Source organism: Lepidochelys olivacea (genome assembly GCF_965140295.1).
Source record: "Lepidochelys olivacea isolate rLepOli2 genome assembly, chromosome: 9".
NCBI classification, from domain to species: domain Eukaryota; kingdom Metazoa; phylum Chordata; order Testudines; family Cheloniidae; genus Lepidochelys; species Lepidochelys olivacea.
Genome location: NC_140419.1, coordinates 82,218,672 through 82,241,954, shown reverse-complemented (window position 1 = coordinate 82,241,954; position 23,283 = coordinate 82,218,672). Strand labels below are relative to the sequence as shown.

Here is a 23,283-nt window from a genome sequence, read left to right as displayed (position 1 = left end):
TGAGACTGTTCCCCACTGCTTATTCACAGTATTGAGAGGTTTCACTGTGCTATATATGGTTGCTAGAACTCTTGTTTTATATTCTTTTTCTAGCAAGACATTGGGAAATGCTGCATTAGCAAAATTCATTATTGACACAAGTGCCTTTTATGGAAATTGACATTACATTTCCAAGGAGCAGGGGGGAGAGGGATGGTTATATGAAATCATCAGTAACATGCAGGACCAGGAAATGACATGCATGCACATAGCATTGTAGGGTTCTCAGCTAGTGTGGGTCGGGCTGGGAAACTACACACAGAGCCAAGGTAGACCCACACAGTCAGTCTAGATTAACTTTCTGCTTTTGTCTAGATTAACTTTCTGCTTTTGACTATGCCTACACAGGAGCTCTTCATGCGACCCTTTAAGCAAATAGGAATTTTACCATTTATCTCACTAGTACTGGGCCCATATCACCCGCCTTGAGCTCAGCTTGCCAGCCTGAGACTTCCTGTTATTTTTGCTGTGCCCTGGGCCTGTCTCCTTTTGTCCCTGTTAAGCCAGGGTGATGACAGGAACAAACAGAAGCTGGGGGCTGCCAGTTGGCTGCTACCCCGGGGCCTGTTGGGGCTGTGAAGAGCACCCGTTGCTATGAAGGTGTCTGCAGTTCTGAGTAGGGTGCTGTGTTGCATTAGAAGAGCTGGAGGGCTACATGTGGCATTTGGGCTCTATTTTGACTGCTCCTCAATCCAGCCATTCAGAGTTAACCCAGTGTAATGCAGGTTGGCTGCAGGGATTGAATCTGGATGCTCTCTATTTACTAGCATAAGCCCTTACTGCTTACACAAGAGGACCAAGACTCATAAGCCAAAGTTCATGGTCCAGCCAGTAAGAGTCACACTTTGCTGGTGAGGATTATACCACAGTCCTCAGAAGCACTAAGATTTGTACCTAGGTGGTAAACTTTTCATTTTTGTTTCCAGTGGTTGTTTCCCCAAGATTTAACTTTTCCTTCCAGTACAGCTACCAGGAAAGGGGTGTCTTGGGGGGGGGCGGGGAAGAACCAGCACTGCAGATGTCAGTGAAACATCAGCTCCCCCCCACACAAAGAGATCTGTGCCTCACAAACTACAACACAATATCAACCATGATTCCATCTGTTCACTGGACGTAGCATTGCTCTAAGCCTTTATTCTGGTTGTGGCCAACCCAAAGCCCTCCCCATAAACTCTTCCATCTCGGGGTGGGAATCAATTGCAGAGAGGACTGTGCATAGAAGCCATCGTGCAGCTGGTGCAGCCACATATGCATATGCTTACGAGCATGTGTTCTGTGCCCCCTGTCCTTTGGCCATGCCCTGTTATGATCCTCCAATATTCCTTTTTCAGCAGCCTTGTGGAGCTTTCTGTCTGCAGACAGTATTTTCAGGGGAGCCAGAACTGAAGCTGCCATCTTCCACCATGTGACTTGCATGGATTTGGGCCGTGGTTTTCTGGCAGGTGACCATGCACAAGATGAGCCAGAATTCAGTCCATGAAATCAGTCTGGATTTCTACGCAACACATGTAGGTCCCAAATCAAGCCAGTGAATCCATTCACAAATGTTGCTCAGTGCAAACAATTTCTTTCATTATTACTAATCAATGGATTGCGCTTTATGGTAACAAAATCAGAATGATTTAAAGCAAACTGCAAGCTTTTCATTAAAACAAAAAAAGTGAAAACTCTATTACAGTGTCTTGGCTGCTTAGTGACACACATGGTACGTGGGACAACATACAGGCCTGGCTCCGCCCATGTGCTGGTGACATCATTCCCAAACATCACTGTTCCAATGAGATGGGTGTTCATGCAGAACTATATCCACCCACAGCACTTAATAACTACTCATAATACTGACACGTCACAGAAATAATGCAGTGACCTATGGCAACAAAGAGGTGATGACCATAGGACTAGAGGCTGCTGCTACCCTTCTTTTCACAAGTAATCCCATTGACTTCAGTCGGGTTATTTGTGTGCCTAAGCACTACTGATGTGAGTACAGTCAGGCAGGATTGGGCCCATCAACTCTTCTGCTTCACGGGACAATCTCTTACTATATGCGTGTACAATGCCTTGCACAGCGGGGCTGTGATCTCAGCTGGGCCTGTTAGCACAGCTGTAACTAAACAATCAGTGAGACTAATCAGCTCCCCTGGGGAGGGGCTGTGTTGTTTATTCTTCTGGTAAAACCAAACGGGGACTGAATAAAAAATCAGTAAGAGCCACCCCAGGACTGGACACTTGGAGGGATACACCAACTCTGCAAAACTTTGGGAAAGAAGGAAAATCTCTGGTAAAGGCCCCAGATCAGTACAGTTCTGTATGTGCAGAGAGGCAAATCCCAAATAAGAGCATATTAACCAGGTCTCTTTCTTGGCCCTGCTGGGGCACCCATTCCAATCCCCTTCTCCCCCAACCTGCTCTGCGCTGCTCTGGGGTGGTTGAGTTGCCATCAGCCCTTGCAGGGGGAGCACTGGCTCCTGAGTGGAGTGCTTGGGGCTACAGGGAATGACTTGCACGGGGCTTAGTTTCACACTGTAAGTTCACGCTTACATCGGCAATCACTGGCTCTTCATGAATGATTATTTAACACTTATACACAATCCTCATTTGGGCCAAACTTCAACTGCCATCGGCGGGAGCTTTCCCTGAGTCAGGGCTGCGTGAAAACAGAGCTCTGATCTGGCCCCTTAGTTACAGTAGCTTGATCGCTAGGTCACTTATTAAACTACTTCTTTGAATGGTGGATAATGACATATCTCCCAGCTGGTCTGTGTCTTTCCTGGCCACATACCCAGAGATAGCAGAACTGGGAGCATTTCCAGACCACTGGGCTCTGGCGTATAATTCAAGAACCCCTTTTATCCTCTAAGAACTACTACTAAGGGCTAAATTGTCCTAGTATGCTGGGCCCTGCAGAAGGGGGCTGTGCAAAATTGCATTGCCAGAGAGGGAGCCCCTGTAGTCCTCAGCATACCCTGGGACTGGGAGCATCACATGCCCTGTACCTCCTGTGAGAGACAAGCTCCTGGCAGCTAAGAGAGGGGCTGGGAGCCTAGAACAGTGGTTCTCAAAGCCGGTCCGCTGCTTGTTCAGGGAAAGCCCCTGGTGGGCCGGGCTGCTTTGTTTACCTGCCGCGTCCGCAGGTTCGGCCGATTGCGGTTCACCGCTCCAGGCCAATGGGGGCTGTGGGAAGCGGCGGCCAGCACATCCCTTGGCCCACGCCGCTTCCCGCAGCCCCCATTGGCCTGGAGCAGTGAACCGCGCCAGTGGGAGCTGTGATCGGCTGAACCTGTGGATGCAGCAGGTAACAAACCGGTCCGGCCTGCCAGGGGCTTTCCCTGAACAAGCAGCAGACCGGTTTTGAGAACCACTGACCTAGAATATATTTGGCGGAGCATAAGGACATCCACTGTGGCTGGTCCCTGTGAGGGTGTGCAAAGGCCGGGGGGGCGGGACTTCTGTTTGCCCTTCCCACCTCTTGTGCATTCGTGTACACAATGTGTTCCTTCATGTTTGTTTAGCTTTGCCAGAGGAAGCTCAGTGAGCAGGTGTGAGTTGTAGCCATGCTGATTATGAAAAGTGACTGCAGATTTTCCATCACAAGCAAGATGCTTCCCTTTTGTTCCGTAAGAGTGGTTCTGGGTGTGATATCGGCAAGTAAGGCAATGGGATGGCAGCAAGTAAGGGACGTATTACACACCAGACCAGTCTGTGAGGAAGGCCTCATCTAACTTTAACCATACAATTGGAACACTGTTTCTGCATACATTGCATTATTGGGACATCTAATAGACTGAGCAAAATGGGAGATCCAGCACAATTACGTTGGTGTCTCGTAGGCTCACATAATGGTTTTTACTTTTTAAAACTTAAGTATTATTTTTTTAAAACTGAATTTCCGTTTGGTAAAAGTGATTAACAGGAGAAAGTTATCTCCACCTTGTGAGTTTGCACATGCTTCAAGATATGTCTTGATTACTGATTTGCATTATTATATAGTTGACATAAGAGAGATGTTCACTGTCTAAGGGGGTCTTTTAACTATGTGCACTTAGTCAATAGCTCAGTACGTGTTGCTGCTTCTCTCTATCCACTGTACATAGTTACTAAATGTAAGCAAGTGTATTTTTCCCAGTGTTGTGAGTTCTACCTGTCTTGATGCTATCAAAGAAAGGTATGAACTATATGGTTGCAAAATGAATTTTCTTCTGTACAATCTACAGAGGAAAACTGTAAAGATTTGAAAACTGCTTGTAACTACATTTGTTAAAAAATGTTGTACAATATAATCCCAGACTGTTGACACTATATGCATGTGGTAATAAAAAGAAAATAAAGATTTTAAGAGGTTTATGGTTTGTCTGTCTGGGGCTATTTATGGTTTTCAAATTCCTGGGTTCTTTCTGGTTGGAAAGAGATTTAAGAGTGTGTTTATTTCTGTTAAAAATGGATGGATTAACATCCCTAGTGTTTTAAGTCCTCTGTATCCACAGAAAAGGTATGGAATCGGGAGCAACAAGACATTATATCACCTTAACCCTTAAATAGAGGAACCCCTTTTAAAATATAGCTCTCTGTCCATATTCATTCCGTCCTCAGCCTCTCTGCTGAGAGTAACAGTGAGGTTGCCAATTGGTTCCAGTTCTGGTGGCATTTTAGCAATATTGACATTTGTCCACAAGGAGATACACCAACTCATTCTGCAGTCATCAAATAGCCTTCAGGTGACAGTTAGACTGTGGTCACTGCCATCCTGATCTGGGATCGCAGCAACAACCTAAAAGCAAAGTGTTCCATAGTCAAACACTTTTATTATGGAAAATAATGTGGTAGCATTGTTGAGGTTTGGATCACATCAACAGAACTAGGCAGAAAGTAGTTTTGCAAAAAGTTTTGAAATGTCAAAGTTGGCTTCATTTCTAAGTGTTCAAAGTGGAACCATTTTTTTCAGACCATTTTTGATACAAATATTGAAAAAATAGTATCAAAATGATTATTAATACTTTTTGTTCAGCCCATTTTGGAGTAAATGGAATATTTAGATAACCACTTAGATAATGGTTTTGATAATATTTTGAATCAAAATATAAAAGCAAAGACATGGCATTTTTATTTTATTTTTTTGCAAAAAAGTTGAAAATGTCAACAATTTTGCAAAAAAAGAACCCCAAAACAGAGAGTACATTTTTTAAAATGAAAAAAGCCTCCTTGTCCTTAGCATTTTGACCAGCATATTAATTGGAGGATCAGACTAACCAATGGCTGAATTATGTTGAAGGCTCCCTAAGCAGAGCTGTGTTGAAGTAAAACATTTTGCAGAGATTTCCCAGAGTTGTCAATAGGCCTGATTTTGCTCCTCTCTGATGTACATATGGAGTAAGTCCATTGAAGTCAGGGAGTTACACTAGTGTCTCTCTGGTGTCCAGGAAGTGAGAGGAGAATCTAGCCCAGTGTGTCAAGAATAATATACTGCTCTTTGCTGCCTTTGTCTTCCATTGGAATTCCTTAGACATCTCTTGACACTGATGCACATCTCTTCAAGTTAAAAGCACAATCTGCGCACATGCTCACGGTCAGTGAATTTGCAAGTGAGGTCTACTACAGCCATCACTGGCATGATCCTTACATTGGCATCATGTGCCATTAATGTTTCATGCTGAACAAATAATCCTCAAACCAGGCTCATCTCCCCAAGGTGAGGATATAAACCACAGAGGACCAAATTCACCCCTGACGTAACTGAATTGACCTTGCTGGAGTTGCAGCAGGGATGAATTTGGCTTATCTAAAAGAGACCTCGCTGGAATTTGACACTCCTCTTAATTTGACCAAGCAGCTCAGATTGTGATTATTGGCACCTAAAGGAATAAACCTGGATTAAGTTATGTGTTGGTGTAGAGCAGGATGAGTCATGAAACACACAGAGCAACTCACTTCAGGCCTTTGAGGAACTCCTCAGCCTGTTAAAGTGAGGGAACAGTGAATGAATGGGAAAACCATATCTATTTTATACTTGCCCATGCTGTCTTGTAACCGCACAGGCACTGAACAGAGCCCATTCATCTGCTGCCCTCTTTAAGGACCAAGAAAAAAGAAACTGAATAACGTAGTGAGGAAGGCCAGCTTTTCTGTTTGTATGAATGTGTGACAGGGCGTGTGGGGTGTATGCAGCACATTCCTAGCCAGAATGATATCTGAATAATACACAAATAGCACTTTCTGCTTTGCAAAAAGGTTGGGACCTATCTTTTAGCGCCCTCCTCCTATCAGCCCAGACTTCACTCTTGCTAAGTCCATTCACTGGATGGCTTAACTCGGAGCTCTCTCAAGGAACCCGGGGAAGCAGTGTCCAGCAGGATTAGCTGTTTTATTTTAAGCCTCATTAACAAACAAATCAAAACCTTGCACCCTCCTCTCTCAAAGTCTGTGCAGGCCCCTCCCCAGATGTGTCCCTCCCACCAGTAACTTCAGTAACCAAACTTTCCTGGCTCTTACCTCAGAGCCTCCATACAGTCTCCCCTCTGCCCTTTTGGTTTCTGGAGCAATTCCTCTCTGCAGCAGCTCCAGTAGCTGCCCATTGGGAGCACAGCCCCATGCCCCTCAGCTTTGTAGAGGCAGTTCTCACGCCAGTTCCTGCTGCCCTCTCTTCGTAAGGATCAGCTACCGAAGTTCCAGCTCTTTCTCAGGTGCAGTGCCAACCAGCTGCAGGCCTCTGACCCCCGAGGAATGGTATCCCTTGTACCTTCACATCCTGCTGCTGCTTTTTTGACTGCTACAATATAAAAGGATCAAGCTCTATTTATTTATGCTCAGTCAGCTTGTCATGACACAATTGGAATCATAGAAACTGGGGTGGGAAAAGACCTCATATATTTCATCCATCCTGGGGCCTATTATCCTTTCATTCTCCATTGCTTTGCCTGTTCTAGTTTTAAGCATCTCAAGCACTTGGGCTTCTACCTGTTCCCTTGGATAACAGTCGAAAAGCAAACCCATTTGCAGTTTTTTCCTGCTGTCTGGCCAAATTATTAATTTTCTTCCCATAACTTCCTAATAAACTCCTGTGCATCATCCCATGTATTCCTCTCCCTCCTTGGTGTTTTCCTTCCCACTTAGGACATGTCTACACTGCAGTTAGACACCCGCAGCTGGCCTGTGCCAGCTGACTTGGGCTCGGCAGGAGAGGTTCTTTAATTGCAGTGTCGACGTTCGGGCTTGGGCTGCAGCTTGAGCTCTGAGACCCTTCTACCTCACAGGATCCTAGATCCCGGGCTCCAGCCTGAGCCCGAATGTCTACACTGCAATTAAACAGCCCCTTAGCCTGAGTCCCGTGAGCCTGAGTCAGCTGGCATGGGCCAACCACGGGTTTTTAATTACAGTGTAGACATACCCTTAGTAGCCAAATTAAATAGATTTGGCTCAGAACATAACATACGAACGACAATACTGAGTCAGACCAAAGGTCCATCTAGCCCAGTATCCTGTCTTCCGACAGTGGCCAATGCCAGAGGGTTTGAACAGAACAGGTAATCATCAAGTGATCCATCTCCTGTCACCCATTCCCAGCTTCTGGCAAACAGAGGCTAGGGATACCATCCCTGACCATCCTGGCTAATAGCCATTGATGGACTTATCCTTCATGAATTTATCTAGTTCTTTTTTGAACTGTTATAGTCTTGGCCTTCACAACATCCTCTGGCAAGGAGTTCCACAGGTTGACTATGCATTGTGTGAAAAAATGCTTCCTTTTGTTTGTTTTAAACCTGCTGCCTATTAATTTCACTTGGTGATCCCTAGTTCTTGTGTTATGAGAAGGAGTAAATAACACTTCCTTATTTACTTTCTCCAAACCAGTCATGATTTTATAGACCTCCAGCATATCCCCCCTTAGTCGCCTCTTTTCCAAGCTGAAAAGTTCCAGTCTTATTAATCTCTCCTCATATGGCAGGCGTTCCATACCCCTAATCATTTTTGTTGCCCTTTTCTGAATCTTTTCCAAGTCCAATATAACTTTTTTGATATGAGGTGACCACATCTGCATGCAGTATTCAAGATGTGGGTGTACCATGGATTTATATAGAGGCAATATGATATTTTCTGTCTTATTATCTCTCCCTTTCTTAATTATTCCCAGCATTCTGTTAGCTTTTTTGACTGCCGCTGCACATTGAGTGGATCTTTTCAGAGAACTATCCAAAATGACTCCATGATCTCTTTCTTGAGTGGTAACAGACAATTTAGACACCCTCATTTTATATGTATAATTGGGATTATGTTTTCCAATGTGTATTACTTTGCATTTAATCTCGATTTGTAAATCAGTCCTTTTAGCATTTGGTTGCTCCCCTCTGAATTCCCTCCTCTTTGCAGATCATCCCTTTCTTCCACTGAGTAGGCAGAGAAAACTCAAGACTAGCAAAATGATGCTTAGATACCATGGTGATGGGCACCTTAGAAATCAGAGGTCCTAATACTAGGACCTTGCAAAGAGCAGAACACACCACCATGAATATCCACCATGCCAATCTAAGAAAGCATCTTTAGAACTCAGAAACCATGGAGATGGATGCTATAGAAATGTGAAGGTTAAAGCAAATCAAATGGCTTAATGGAAGACAGCCTGCTAACATTCTCTGCCACCTGCCATCACCTTTCAGAAACCCACCAAAGTTGCATAGCAATAGCGTATATGATTAGATTCTCTCAGGTACCTGGCAATAGGCATCATAACTCCCACACCTCCACAAATGAATGCACATCATGCAAAGCTGGTGTTAATGTGCCCTGTATTCAGACTCACATCTCACAAGCCAGCTCTTCCCAGTCACAGTAAGAATAACCTGCACAGGCGTGTTGTAACTTCAGTCACTGGGAATTTCTTAAAACAGCGGTTCTCAAACTTTTTTTTTTTTCGTGGACCACTTGAAAATTGCTGAGGGTCTCGGCGGACCACTTAATGATCTTTTCAAATGTTGTTTGCACCATTAGCTAACTATTGTAAAGCGCTTTGGGTAAAAGCACTATATATGAAAAAAAATAAACCTTTTTTCTTCTACACATAAAAGCACACAACTCAGATTTTCATATCAGTAGTCTTACCTTTCGAATGCGATGGAGGTGCCTCTCTCCCCCGCCGCGGCAGCCCCCACGCTGGGGCTGGGAAGGAGAGGTGTCTCTCCCCCGCCGCCGCAGCCCCTGAGCTGGGGCTGGGGAGGAGGGCCGTCTCTCCCCGGCAGCCACAGCCCTGGAGCTGGGGAAAGTCGCCTCTTTCTCTGGCCGCCACAGCCCTGCACATCCCAAATTCCTCCCCACCCCCTCTTCTCAGTGCACTGCCCCCTCCCACTTACCCCCTTTTCCCCCCAAGGCCACCACCTCACCTTACATGCGAGTCTTCTCCAGGGTCCAGGCACCTAATTAGTGGAGCCACGCTTGCCATGCCATGCCTCAATTGCTGTGACAGCACACAGAGCAACAGGTGGTTCTCTCAGGTAAGCAGGTCCTATAATATAGGTGGCTTTAAATATTGCAAGGAGTACCCTGCTGTGTACTCACTGCATGACAAGCATTTCCCAGCGTGTGCCCAGGTCAGACTTTCCCCTCCTAGTAGTTACACCCACTCCATGCAGTGAAGCTAATGAACAGGTCTTTTCCTCTTTGTTATTCCTTTCCACTATCAAGATTTCAAACACACACTGATTGGCTCTCAGTTGAACCTATGATATTGATTAATATCCTAGTCCAGTACTGCCAACCTCAGACATTCAAAAACCATTCCCAAAATCATGAGATTGACTTAAAAATCATGAGGGTTTTTTTACTTACTTTCTGTGTGCACTTGAGTGACATTTTTGAGCTTTTCTCCATAACCCTGAGGGCTAGAAACTTGCTTTTTTTCTAATGGAAGCTGAGATCCTCACGCAATCTCTTGAATCCACAAACTTGCGCTTTCAGTAAAACACTTATTCCCAGACTCAGAATAAAATTATGAGAGTTGGCAACACTGTCAGATTTATAACATTTTACACATTAAGTCTTGCTTAATGCAAAGTTCAATGTATATCTTTGTCCAGCAACCATGCCCCCTCAGATTGGGATCTCCACTGAAGATGGGTCCTGGAAGATACTTTGCTAGAAGACCTCCCAGTAATGATTGGTCCTAGTGATGCGATTAAATGTAGGGTGCTCTTCCCTCTGACTCAGTAGTAAACCAGCACTGCAGAGGAGGGGTTAGGCAACACTGCAGCAAGTGTCTTTACAATAGAGCCTGACCATTTGTGAACACTGAAAATCTCAGGGTCCTTGTGCCAAGAACAGAGGTGTTAGCCCCAGTGATCAACCTAAAGTCCAGCTTGAGTTATTATCACTCTCTCTCTCACTAGTATTTTAAGCACTACCTATTATCCTGGGCCAAGATTAAAAAGAGAGAGAGAGAGACAAAGGCTAGGCACCTAAAAAAATGGCCAGTTATACAAATGTGCTGAGCTCCCAGCCCTCAATGAGAGATTTTTAAGTACCCAGTACTTTTGAAAATCTCACTACTTGCTTAGGTGCCTAAATGGGAGCTTTGGGTAGCTGAGTTCTGGCCCTAGGAGCCTAATTTTGAAATCTAACCCTAGGAGCCTAATTTTAGGCTCCCATTTTTGAAAAATCTTGGCCTTGATATCTAAGCATCTTCCAAAATCCCCCTGCACTTTCAAATGCATGCAGCATTCTTCTTCACTTTTTGTCCTGGGTGCCCATTGTTGCACACTATGAAACAGCTGCAGCTCTCCGTTCTAGAGGTGATGGCATCACTCCACCAGAAACCAGAAGACTGAGCTAGAGGAATGGGCACTATGGACCTGGGCAACAGGAGCAGCTGCAGATCAGAAGAAGGAGAGCTGGCTTTGACACAGGGAGGAACACCCTGCTGGATCTGGTGGTGAGCTAACCTGGAGATAGGCTTCCCAGTGCAGCAGATGACTTGATGACTTTCTTTGGTGTTGAACAACGTTCATGCTGAGCTGGCTTGGAACTTCCCCAAAGTTCTGAGAGGCTGGAATCCAGATAAGGTTTTGGTTTGGGCCCATTGGGCTTCATTTCAGTTTGCTTTTAACATGTTATTAGTCTTGCTTTTCCTATGTGAATTCACTGCTAGAGAAACTCAGTGACTTGACAGCTCTGCAGGCTGAAATGCTCGATTCCCCCCCTAATAGGTACAGCTCCAGGAATAACAGTGCAATGGCATTCGATTCCTCCCCACGCCCCCACATCCCTGACTTATCTGTCTGATCCCTGCCCTGAATGGATCACTTCTAGGGAGGAAAGTCTATTCCTATTTCCATGCCCATTTAATTGTTTGGTTATTTTAAAAAAGGACTACCCCTAGGACTTACCTTAAAGACACTGCCATATTTTGGACTATTACTATGGAATACTGTTGTGTTTGTTATATGGAGTTTCCTCTTTAGGGAGCCTGACAAGATAGATAGATAGATAGATAGATGATGTCATGGTGGATATATAGAGTCTGATTTTCAAAGGTGCTGAACATGCTCAGCTCCAGTTAAAGTCAATGGGAGTAGTGGATGCTCAGTATCTCTGAAAATCAGGCCCAATAGTGCCCAATCTGGCAACCCTTACTCATTGACTAGAGTCCCAGCATTTCTCAAATGTGGCTACCAGGAACTTTTCTTGAGGCCACAGGCTTCTGGGCGGTGATTGGTGGGAGGGGAGGGAAACAATGGCCCCTCCTGCAAGGCCACCAGCAAGGGTTGGGCCCTGCCCCCCTCTGGAGCCAGAAACACCGGAGGAACAGGCAGTCAGTGTGAATTCCCAACGTTCCTGAGGCTGGTGGAACTTGGGCTTCTGGCTTCAGCCCTGGGGTGGTGGGTTCTGGTCTCCAGCCACAGAGCTTTGGCCCAGACCCACTGGCCCCCACTGCCTCCCCCAGTCCATTGGCACTGGTCCCACTGCCTCCTCCTTCACCCTGGCCCATGCTGCCTCACTACCCACCTCCCCATCCAGGACTTAATTTGTCCCCCAGCTTGCTAGGGCTTTGTAAATTTCCTGTGAAATGTGATATTTGTGTGTTTGTTAATATCACTTTTCACTGCCTCCCAGCTAGCTAGCAAGTCTGCTACTGTGAAAAATGATATTAACAAATATACAAATATCATTTTTCATAGCAGCAGACTTACTAGTTAGCAAGTCTTAAAAAAGCAACCAGAAAAGCAAAAGAAACAACAACAAAAGACAAGAACTTGCAAAGCTCCTTATTTGTGTTTCTGTTCTGTTTAGGTCCAGTAAAGTATAGAGACAACTGTACATTATTTGTATTATTGAGTTTAAAAACAAAACAAAAAACCCTTACATAAATAAATGACAAAAATTTGGATGTATCTATGTGCATATTTATTTGTTTTTCCTAAAGCTAATTAAGTATTTTAGGGAAAATTGTCAGAGCAGCCACCAGCAAGAATTGTTGTGACTAGATATAGAGATTTCAGTGAGACTTCTCATGTAGGTAAGTCTCCAACTTGGGTGAGTAGAGTTTGCAGAACCAGGCCAGTAGGTCGTCTGAAAGCCACCAGCTCAACTCACATAGGTCACTGAACAGCTGTTTTAAATACCATGTTATACAAGTGATTTTTTCTGGATTAATTTATCTGGAATAAAAACACAGACACAAACAAAATGGCACATACCTGGGACAAGAGCCCAGATCTTAGATTGTTTTAATTTTGATTTTTTTTTCCATTTTGGATATTCTCTTGACAAATCACTTTAACCTTTTTATTTACAGTAATAAAAATAAATTACTCTTAACAGAGGCATGTATAATATACACACTAGAGATACAGTGCAATAACAGCATTGATTTATTGTCACTTGTTCATAAAGTGCATTGCAGGGGCTTTATTTAATCATAACTGAATGGGAGTGATACACTTTCCTTTGTAATCAATTTACCCATTCAGATTAAAAGGATAATGAAAAGTTACATAAAAATAATCTGCTGTCCTGATTGTTCTGATTTTTCCTACTTCCCAGAATAATAAGTAAAATAGTTCTGAGACAATGTACGTGGATCCGATCCCACAAGACCCTCTGTATATGATATTTCTCTTGACTTCTCTGCACGCAAAAGGCTTGCGTTATTGGGGTCCTAGATCGGTGAAATGACTTTGTTCCTTCAAAAGGCTACCCTTTTGTTCACTACTTTCGCCAGCATTATACAGAGAGCCAGCACAAGAGCTATGCACCAGCCAGGTCCCAGCAAAGCATTTAGGTACATACTTAAGTCCACATTCCTATTCAGCAAAGCACTTCAAGCACACGCTTAACTTTTAGCACATAGTTAGGAATGGGCTGCAAATTGGGGTATTAGTCCTTCTGAGGGCTTCAGTGGGCCCCCTTAGCTGTGTATAGACCCCCTGCTTGCCCTCTGTCCAGGGATGAATTTCATCCACAGAGCCTGAACCTAAATGCACTCACACCATTCCCCCTGACTCCAAAGGGTGCAGGTTCAAGCCCAAAGGGCCCACTTGTATGACATGCCAAGAAGCCCCTTACAAGATGCTGAATGCCCTTAACCCCCTCCTGAAGCCAACGGAATCTGAGGGCAACTCAGCACCTTGCAGGATGAGGCCAAACCCCAGGATCTAGAGCGATGCCCCTGACTTCAAAAACAATGTGACTCAGTCATATGTTTAGAGCTACGTTCTTCCCCAAATCCGTACCTTTCCCATTGATGTTAGTGGCAGCTGCGGTGCAGATCTGAGAGCAGAATTTGAATTTGGATCATTGACTTTTAGCTGGGGTTGTGCATGTGCTTCCAAAGGAAAATTTGGCCTTAAGGGCACAAACTGTCCAAAATATATTAAATACTACAGGCCAGATTCTGCTTTCAGTTACATAGTGGCTTAAATCCATTCTCTTCAGGAGAGACTCCAGATTTTCACTGGTGTAGCAGAGCAGAATCTGGCCTGTATTTCTTAAATCTGGCTGAGCTCATCAATTTATCTTTAAAGGCTAGATGCACCTTCTGGTTCATAAAGAAAATTCGTCTGACACTGCAGCAACCCTCAGCATAGAGCTGTTGCTAAAGCCTTATAGTCAGAAACCTGTCCCTCCGAGTTACAGTTGATCTGTATACACAGTGCAATTTATTCCGCTATGAACCTGATTCTGATCTCATGTTGGTGTAAATCAGGAGTAGCGCCACTGACATTAGCTGGTTTACACCAGTGTAAAACTGTTGTAGTGGAGAGGTGAAACAGGTCCCAGGTGCTATGCTGCATAAACTTTAAATCTAACATCTCCCTTGCCCATAAGTGTCTGCATTCGCTTGCAGATTTGTTCATTAGTGAAACTGTGCATTGGGATAAGAACTTTTTCTTAGACAACCCAGATGTCTTATCCCCTTGATCCTGCAATAAAATCATAACACTGTGTTTGTGACTTCAGAGTCTATTGATATGATAATGTGCTGTCAGACATTCAGCCTCCTGACCACTGTAGGATACACAGATTGTGAAGGGAAAAACCTTTGTCTAAAAAACAATTATACTTGATATGGAGCAGAATTTATTAAGGCACCCATTATTCTTCTCAACCTACCCAGTTGGTGAAAAAGCCGATCTCCTGCCTGATACTTAGCATGTAGCTTCACTTTAGCATTTCTCAGTGGATCACAACAACACTTTTCATATTGTTTTTCCAGTTCTGGACTACAGCAGTTGCAGCCAGAAATGGCTGATTTTTGGAAAATGTTGCTAGCAGGATTTGGTTTTGCAAAACCCATGGTCAGTTTGGATCCAGAGCCCATTTTATCCACATCCCCAGAGGTCTGGGATACAAAGGTGTTAGAACAATGGTTCTGGATTGCCTTCTCTAGTTATAGACTGTTCCATCTCTCTGCATCATTCACTGTACAGCATTTCATAAAGTTTTCAACAGGAATTGCCTCTCTTCTCTAGGGTCACAGGAACAAAAACCAAGGCAACTACATTAGCTATTTTGTAAGAGGCAATTAAGCCTTTATCATGATGATTCAAATGAAATTGTAAGAAGATCCCAACGCCGCCACCCCACCAAGAGAAAAAGACTGGCTTTAACGAGAAGAATTAGAGGCAAATACCGTACGCAGCATACAATTATTCCTGACAGTTAAAATGTATTTTGTCCCATTACTTATTACTATACATTGATACAATTTAAGTAATTATGAAGATCAAAGGCTTACTGTCAAGTAGATTTAGACCCCAAAATTAAGTTTTTGTTAAAAAAAAAAAGAAGAGGAACTTTCTAACAATGTGAACAGTAATGTTTTCATTATTTTTATTCTAAATTCAATGAAAGCTATTTGTTTGGGATGTAAAAATTGTCACTGTTTTGATTGAGACCCCAAAGGTTATAACATTCCTGCTAGTGAAGTGAAATTGGTTAGACAGAAAGTGAAAGTGACAACTACAGTTCCACTGACCAAACTGAGAGTAGGGGGAAGTAAACAAAAAATAAAATATTTTTTAAAAAAATTGTAAAAGTCAACAATCTAAGGTATGGTTAGTAACACTGATAAAGGCATATTTTTAAATATATGGGACCAGATCCATTAAGTTCAATGCAGGTGCCCCAGGAATTCATGTGGCTTGTGACAGTGTCCCATTTATCTGTGCTCCCAAGCTTTTCAAATACTGTGTGTATCTAAGGAATGTTTCCCCTTCCCCTCTCCTTCACTTCCACCTCCCATCCTCTCCCCACAACCTACCTACCTCTCAAAAAAACCAACAAAGAGCAACTTAATAAGTGATTCTTACAACTGTGCTGCTGGCTATCAAACATGTGGTAGGAAAGAAAAGGGCAAACAAGACACCCGGAAGTGAAAAAACTAAAAAACAGGTTCATGTTTCTCTGGTCACTCTGAAAGAACTCTGGGGTGGGTTTTGGTGTGTTAAATATTTTGTGCAATTGCTTAAGGCCAAATTCTTCACTCGCTTGCACTGGTGTAAATCTGGGCTAACTCCACTGAAGTCACCAGGAGTTTTACTGGTGTAACTAAGATCAGGATCTGGCTCGTCATAGTCAGTCAACAGCCTTTTGCCTGCATGTGAGAACTTTGCTTTTCCAAGGGGGAGCAATGACTGCGGATCAAGTGTGTCTCAGCTAAAGACACTGGGGCCAGATCCTCTCTGCCACTTGCAGTGGTGAAAGGAGAGGAAGCTGGCTGGAAGTGGCTGGGGCGACAAAGGGAGGATCAATCCAGATGGCACTTGATCTGCAAGGAGACTATGTCCCTTTGGGATTTGCCATAGTGATGATGATAAGTGACGGGAGGAGCAATAGCTCCACATGAGGCAACCATGAGGCTGGTGCTGGGGAAGTGGCTGCTCGATGTGGCATGCTACCCATACACATGGAGCAAAACTCCATGGTAAAATGCTACACAGGTTACTGCTGATCTGTGCAGTGTTGGCTCCCCACACTGAAAGACTTCATCCATGCAGAGGGGAGCTATATGCAGCAGCAAGAGGATGGAGGAAATAGGTCCAGGGCATAGAACCTGGCTATAGGGGAGGCATGTCCCTGATTGTGAATGTTGCCCATGATTTCCTACCTACACTTAGGTTTGCTGGCATTGTTCTTTTTCCTATTCCCAAAGGCAGCCGGCTCTGCCCCAGAGATGGACATGGGGGCTCCTGCTCATCAGCGATCTTTGGTAGGTAAGTCATCCCATTCCAGGAGGGAATGATGAGAGGTCATTTTCACCAATTGTTTAAATGAGGCACGGTTCATCTGTTGAAAACTGAATTAGTAGTTCACTCTGAACAAGGTGGAAACCTTAACAACAGTCAAACAAAATCCATGTGCTACTGAATAAGGTGGGAAAGGAGAAGCAAGGATTTGGTCCTCTGGAGAAATCAAAACTTTCGTGATATTAATCATTTGACCTTAATAGATATAGCTCTGCATTATGTTCTCTCTGATATGCAAAGTGTTAACTATGTGTTAGTGGATAAATAACCTTGACTACGTACTGAGCAGTCCCTCCAAAGTAAGCCAGATCTTCATATGTCATGAATCAGTTTAGCTGTTCTGAAGTCAAAGGATTTATGCCAGTTTGCACCAACTGAGGATCTGCCCTTTATACTGTTATCTACTGTTATCCTTTATTAATATGACAATAATTAAAGCAGAGCTCGCTTCTCAATACCTCAGCACTTCAAATAGCTTGTGTCAGTTTTGGTTTCTTTATCGGACTAAATCCAACAGGAGGATCCTTGCCAATAAGCAATGGCCCAGATTCTCCAGGGCACTCCAGTTGCTTTGTGCAACTTCCATAATGCAAAGCAGCTGTAAATTTGGCTCATCAGACTAGTTAAACTGTGTTTACAGCTGCTTGGCAACATTAGAGTGCTACAAAGCATCCACTGATAAATCAGGCCCTATCTACCTTATATTCCTCTTCCACCAGACATTTTACACTGGTGTAACTCTACCGACTTCAGTGGACTTTTTCCTGATTTACACCAGTGTGAGAATGAACAGAATCATGCCCAGTGTTTTGTAGCAACACATTCCATGAACTCAGCTTTGAAAGACAATAGACCATCACTGTGTTATCATTGTGCATACAACTTTACTAACTTGGTAAATATTTCCAATAATTAACCTAGCTCTCCTTAATAAATATTGACAAAGAGTGCTGCAGTGTAGAGCTGGTCAAAATATTTAGTTTAAAACTTTTTCCAACAAAAATGGACTATTTTCATACTGCAAATTTTTTAAGAAATCTTCTGATATTTCCACAACTCAATGAAAAACAAACTTGGAAGGGGGACTTCAGGTTTTTTTCCCTTTCTATCCTCCTTTTTCCAGTCCTTCCCTCATTTTTTCATTTTTCCAGTGATAAAGGTGGGGTCAGGGAGGGAGAAAGGAAAAGGGGAGCGAAAAGGAAAAACAAAACAAACACCCCCCTCAACCTGATCTTTTAAATTCAGAAATTGAAAAATATAAATTTGAAAACTTCAATTTTTCTGTGAATTTTCAAATGAAGAGTTTTAGAAATTCTTCATGAAACATACTTAGCACTTTTTGAACATCTCTTGTTGCTTCTCTGAGACAACCACAAGGAAAGAACTACATTAAAATCTTTATCCAAAACATCTGGGTCCAAATTTACCTCTGGTGTAGTTTCATTGGGCCAGATCCTGATACCCTTATTTTCAAGGAATTCCACAGTGAATTCCATTCACCTATTCCATAATTAGCACCACCGGAGCAGGGTAGGATACTATTTAATGTAAGCACCTGAATTTAGCCAAGTGATTTCAATGGATAGAAATAGATTTGGCCAGTAACAGTATTTTAGAGGACATGCTCATATAATCTCTGACTTCTCCATGGTGGTTTACAATCAGTAACTTCCTCCTTTTATCTAATTACATCCCAATGTAACACTCCTCCTCTGAGTGTCTGACATTGAGGGCCACAAAAAAACCTCATTATTTTGCTTTGATTGCTATGCACCTATGTCATATTTAATCTACAAATCCCTGGAAAGCGAGTAAATTTCATTCACATCATTAAATTTCATTCACACCATTAAACTCCTTATGAGGAAAATTCTGAAATCAAAACCTTTGATAAAAGGAAATCAACTGAAAATCCAAGAAAATGTAAGATGTTCATTTTAACTGTGTGCCTAGAGTGAATGTTTAAATGCTACATTTGATTTAAAAATACAAAATGAGCTGCCCAGAGAAACACAAATACCTGCCCTGTAGATCAAATCGTATAAAAACATTATTTTGAAATGTTTTTAATTAACTCTGCATTGAGTCTTCACATTTAGGAACTGCAGGAAGTTGTCTGCAACCATGGAAACAGAATAATAAATAAATGAACAGCAAAAACGTTAAATAAAATTGTAAAAATAGTGACTAGAATTTGTGCATGTTGTACGTTGCTCCTCATAAAAAACCTGAAAAGCTGGGACACCTTTAGGAGCAAGAAAAAAAGTCCAGGCCCAAAGCACACATTTGAGATTCACAGTTTTGTCATGTGCAGTGAGCTTTGCTGAGCTAGAAAGAGACCTTCATTGCACAGTTCTATAGATAAACGATTGGTTCACCTGCATTCAGACATAAAATTTGGACACTTTGTCCTTCATGGAACTATAATATTTACATGCGATATTCTCTCTTTTGTTGTTGGTCTTTTTATATAATATAAACCTAAGCCAGGTTTGCAACTGATGCTGCAGGGGTAGGCTATTGTTTGAAAGAGGGATCTTTCTGGCGTTTGTAGCACAGATTCCTTTCTAAGGGAGAGCAACACATTTGGAGCATTGACATCACAGGTCACACTTCAAAGCAATTTCCTTGCAGCGCACTGAGAGAATAGGTGGTAAGACAAACCCCCAACCCAAGAGGCAACCCTGGACATTTCTCCTATAGAACAGAGTCCCCGTCTGTCTCTGAAGGTTTATTCTGTTTTTAAAGGAATGCACTATTCCACTTCTTGGCCAAAATACAGCACAAGACGAAGGACACTTCATCATTTTCTCACTAACACGACAAAGCACATGATAGAGTAGAGGAGCGGGAGGCTAGCGTAGCTTCTCTATGGAAGCAAGTTAATCTCGTAGTTTCGGGAACAAGACACGTGATGATGTAGGCTTCCCTTTAGAAGAACCAACTTCATTCAGAATATCAGTCTTTGGATCATATCCTCCCTCCCCACACCCAGTATGCGAGATCAGCATACTATATTAACAATGCCGCTAAAGACAGTGTGTTATGCCTGCACTGAAATAAGTGAAAGATTAACCTAGGTTCCGATGTCAAGAAAACCTCATCTCTGACTTTCTTCCACTGCTTTCATCTCCCTGGCAGGGGGATTAACTAGATAACCTAAAAGGTCCTTTCCTCCCACCTTTAGATTTGATGATGCACCGTGAGCATATTTTTCAGCAAGGAGTTCTCTTTACTCTCACATTGTAATAATAAATAATAATCATACCTTAAAGTGCCTTTCATCCTGCAGGTTCTCAAAGTGCTTCACAAAGGAGATATAAATATACAGGCATCACTTCACCCACCACTGAAATGCAGCCTCCTCTGAGGTGCAATGCAGCAGCTGAACAGCACATAGCAACACTATACAATTGTTTAGGACAGCAAGTGAAGGGGAATGGACCTCATTTGTTCCTGACTCAGGATCGTACTTCCTTTCCCCCCCGCTTAAAGAGGCCTATGTAAATCTTTGACTTCCATGTGCTTTTTTACAAAAATAAACATAAAATCGTAAGACAGGCCACTTGTCCTCCTACCACTTCTCACGGAGCTATCCAGACCTCGTGGTGCTGAACCGGTCTGGCATGAAAAATATTGGCAGGTTACCGCATCTCACAATGTCCCTTTTATTATTGCATAGCAGAGCAAAACCTGATTATAGTTAAAAAAAATCACCACCACCACCAAAACCCTCTACCCCCCTGAAGTGAAGCCCCCTGGATATGGTCATTTTTTAACCATTCCAAACAAACCCAAACTAACAGCAAGCAAATATTGTACACGTTTTTCTAGATCTTGCCCCGAGCCCTCAGCATCTAAACAGCAGGGCACTATCTTATTCTCTTCCCACGTCCCAGGCCTGACTTCCCCCCCGCACTTGACAGGATTTTGACTTGGGGCGACCCCCAGTGACTTCAGTGGGGTTACTCCTGGTGTGGGGCCAAGGGAGAGTTGGCCCGCGGTCTCTCCCCGTTCCTCACCGGAACCTTCCCAACGGCCTGCCCCTCGCTGGGAGGCTTGAAATAAGTAAAGAGTTGCCCTGGGCCCTTGAACATTTTCGGGCCACAGGTTTGGCAAACGTGCTGCTCCCCCTTTCCATTACACCGAGATGAGAAAAAAGCATCAAGCGCTGATCTTTTTTTTTTTTTTTTGGTCTTTTGTTGTTGTTTTTAAATAAAAAATAAATAAAATATGTAGGAAAATAAGCATTTTTTAAAGGAGACCACTCTTATTTTTGTTTTCTCGTTGACATCTTTTTCCAGGGAAGGAGACGCGGGTCGCTCTGGGATTCCTCCTGCTGGTGGTAACACATCATAACGCCGCGGAGGAGGAGAGCCTGAAACCATTTGACAATCCGGGCGGCCAACCACCCTTATACATCACTGGATGTCCTGGGCCTGGAGGAGAAGGTGGAAGGGATGCACCCGCAGCAGGCCAGCCACAGGGACTTCTGGATGTCCGGGTTTCTGAAGGCATAAATGACCGGGTTGATGAGCGAGTTGCAGGTGGCGGGCAGGGCCAGGGAGTAGGTGTAGACGGCGGGGTAGCTGGAATCCGCCACCAGCGAGTAGACGGCGAACGGGACCCAGCAGAGGGCGAAGGTGCCCAGGATGAAGGAGAGGGTGGAGAGCCCCTTGCGGGTGGAGGTGACCTGCGCCGTGGCGATGAACTGGTGCTGCACGGCGATCTGCTGCGCGTGCCGGAAGGCGATCTTGCAGATCTGCAGGTAGAGCTGCAGCATCAGGGCGAAGAGGAGCAGGAACGTGACCGCCAGCACCGCCGCGTTGTCCTTGGTCACCGGCCGCAGCACGCTGCAGGTGGCCCGGTCCCGCAGGCAGTTCCAGCCCAGCAGGGGCAGCAGCCCCACGCCCAGGCAGAGTAGCCACATGAGCAGCAGCATGGCGCAGGTGAAGGTCAGCGTGCGCTCCGTGTGGTAGGTGAGCGCGTTGTACAGCGACAGGTAGCGGTCGATGGTGATGGCCAGCAGGCTGCAGACCGAGGCGGAGAAGGCGGTCAGCAGCAGCCCGGCCGCGCTCAGCGCCACGGCCGCGCTGGGCGGCTGCAGCAGGTACTGCACGGTGAAATTGACCACCAGCCCCAGGCCGGCCAGCAGGTCGGCCAGCGCCAGGCTGCCGATGAGCAGGAACATGGGGGCCCGCAGGCTGGGCGTGTAGAAGAGCACGGCCAGCACCAGCGCGTTCTCGCAGGCCACCGCCGTGCCCGTGGCGCACAGGGCGATGTCCCAGGGGCTGACCGCTCCGCCTCCTCCGCCTCCGCCTCCGCCTCCCGCCGCCGCCGTGACCGGCTCCGAGGCAGAGGAGTTGGACGGCCAGATGCTGCTGCCGCTGCTGCTGCTGGGGAAGGGCCTGGAGGAGGCATTGAGCAGGACCAGGAGCTGCTGCTGCCGCAGCTGCTCCTCCATGGCGGCCGCAGCTGCTGCGGGGTTGCGGAGCATCGCTAGAGAGGAGGCACAAGGGACACACAGAGAGAGGAGACAAGGGTGAAAGCAGCATCGAAAGAGCCTGGACTATCCACCCCTGAGCCCGGGGCCGCCCGCAAGAGACACGACAAGACCCGCTGTCCCAGCCTGGCCCCCAGTATCCCCAGTGCCGGTTGCAATGGGGACTGATCGGACACAGACAGGATTAAAAGACCGGTACCCTGCCTGGGCCATTCCCCGGTGGCACACCCCCCACCCTCCTCTGGGAGCCGAGCGCGAACGCAGCCGCAGGAAACACCCCCAAACCCGTTTCTTTTATTTATTTATTTTTAAAAAAACCAGGCTCGATCTTTGAATAAAATTATTTTCCTCCCCATCTTGGCTATTTCCCCTTCCTTTCCCCCGAATGAACAGATGGGGGATTCGTCTGATCTCGGGTTCCGTCTGAACAGCTGAAGGTGAGCAAGGCTGAGTGTCAATAATTCACCCGTCACAATGCTCGTTGCATGCGTTCCCATTAAAAGGCAGACGGTTGCATCAGGCACGGTACAGAGCTGCAGATTCATAGCATGATCAGACCGATTCCAACACTAACACTTGGGGACAAGCAATTTGGGGGTTAAACAGAGTAATGGTTACATCATCTGGTCCCTTGTTGTAAATGTGTCTTTCTGACACAATAATTTTGTTAGTAATAAATAAAAATATATTATTTCTGGCCAGGCAAGCCTCATACTTAAGGAAACCTCCTGGTTAAATCGGATCCCAGTGAAGGCTACAGACTAGAAATATTCTGCATTAACTTTGCTTGTTTTTAATACTCAGGGACTGCTGGCGGCAAACTGCAGGATCTCAGCTGCATTAAACATGGTTTTCTTTCATAGTAAACCCCTTGCACTAAGTAGGAACCCTTTCACCCCCCTCCATCACATCTCCTCCAACGCCTTGTATATATCGTCTCACATTTCACTCTTATGAAAACAAAAGTTGCAAAGGTCACACAGATGGTTTAGTCCGGAATCTCTTCGTCAAGGT

At 44.7% G+C, this 23,283-nt stretch overlaps 2 protein-coding genes across 3 annotated transcripts in view; one reads left to right on the top strand and one right to left on the bottom strand.

Annotated features, from left to right (window-relative positions):
* The window catches only part of LOC311526236 (actin-binding protein WASF3-like), a 64,594-nt gene extending 60,219 nt beyond the window's left edge, over positions 1-4,375 (top strand). For both annotated transcript variants that reach the window (XM_084639067.1, XM_084639066.1), the window contains exon 10: positions 1,371-4,375. The gene's annotated coding sequence lies outside the window, so the exon portion shown is untranslated. The remainder of the gene's footprint in view (positions 1-1,370) is intronic.
* A 16,750-nt stretch (positions 4,376-21,125) lies between these two features.
* Positions 21,126-22,857, bottom strand: LOC311526545 (G-protein coupled receptor 12-like). The gene has a single exon (XM_084639703.1). The coding sequence runs from the start codon at positions 22,261-22,263 to the stop codon at positions 21,181-21,183; it is 1,083 nt and encodes a 360-aa protein (XP_084495829.1). The 5' UTR covers positions 22,264-22,857; the 3' UTR covers positions 21,126-21,180.
* Positions 22,858-23,283: the final 426 nt, after the last annotated feature.

Coding starts and splice junctions, on each gene's coding strand:
- LOC311526545 (XM_084639703.1), bottom strand. CDS start 22,263: ATGCTCCGCAACCCCGCAGCAGCTGCGGCCGCCATGGAGGAGCAGCTG.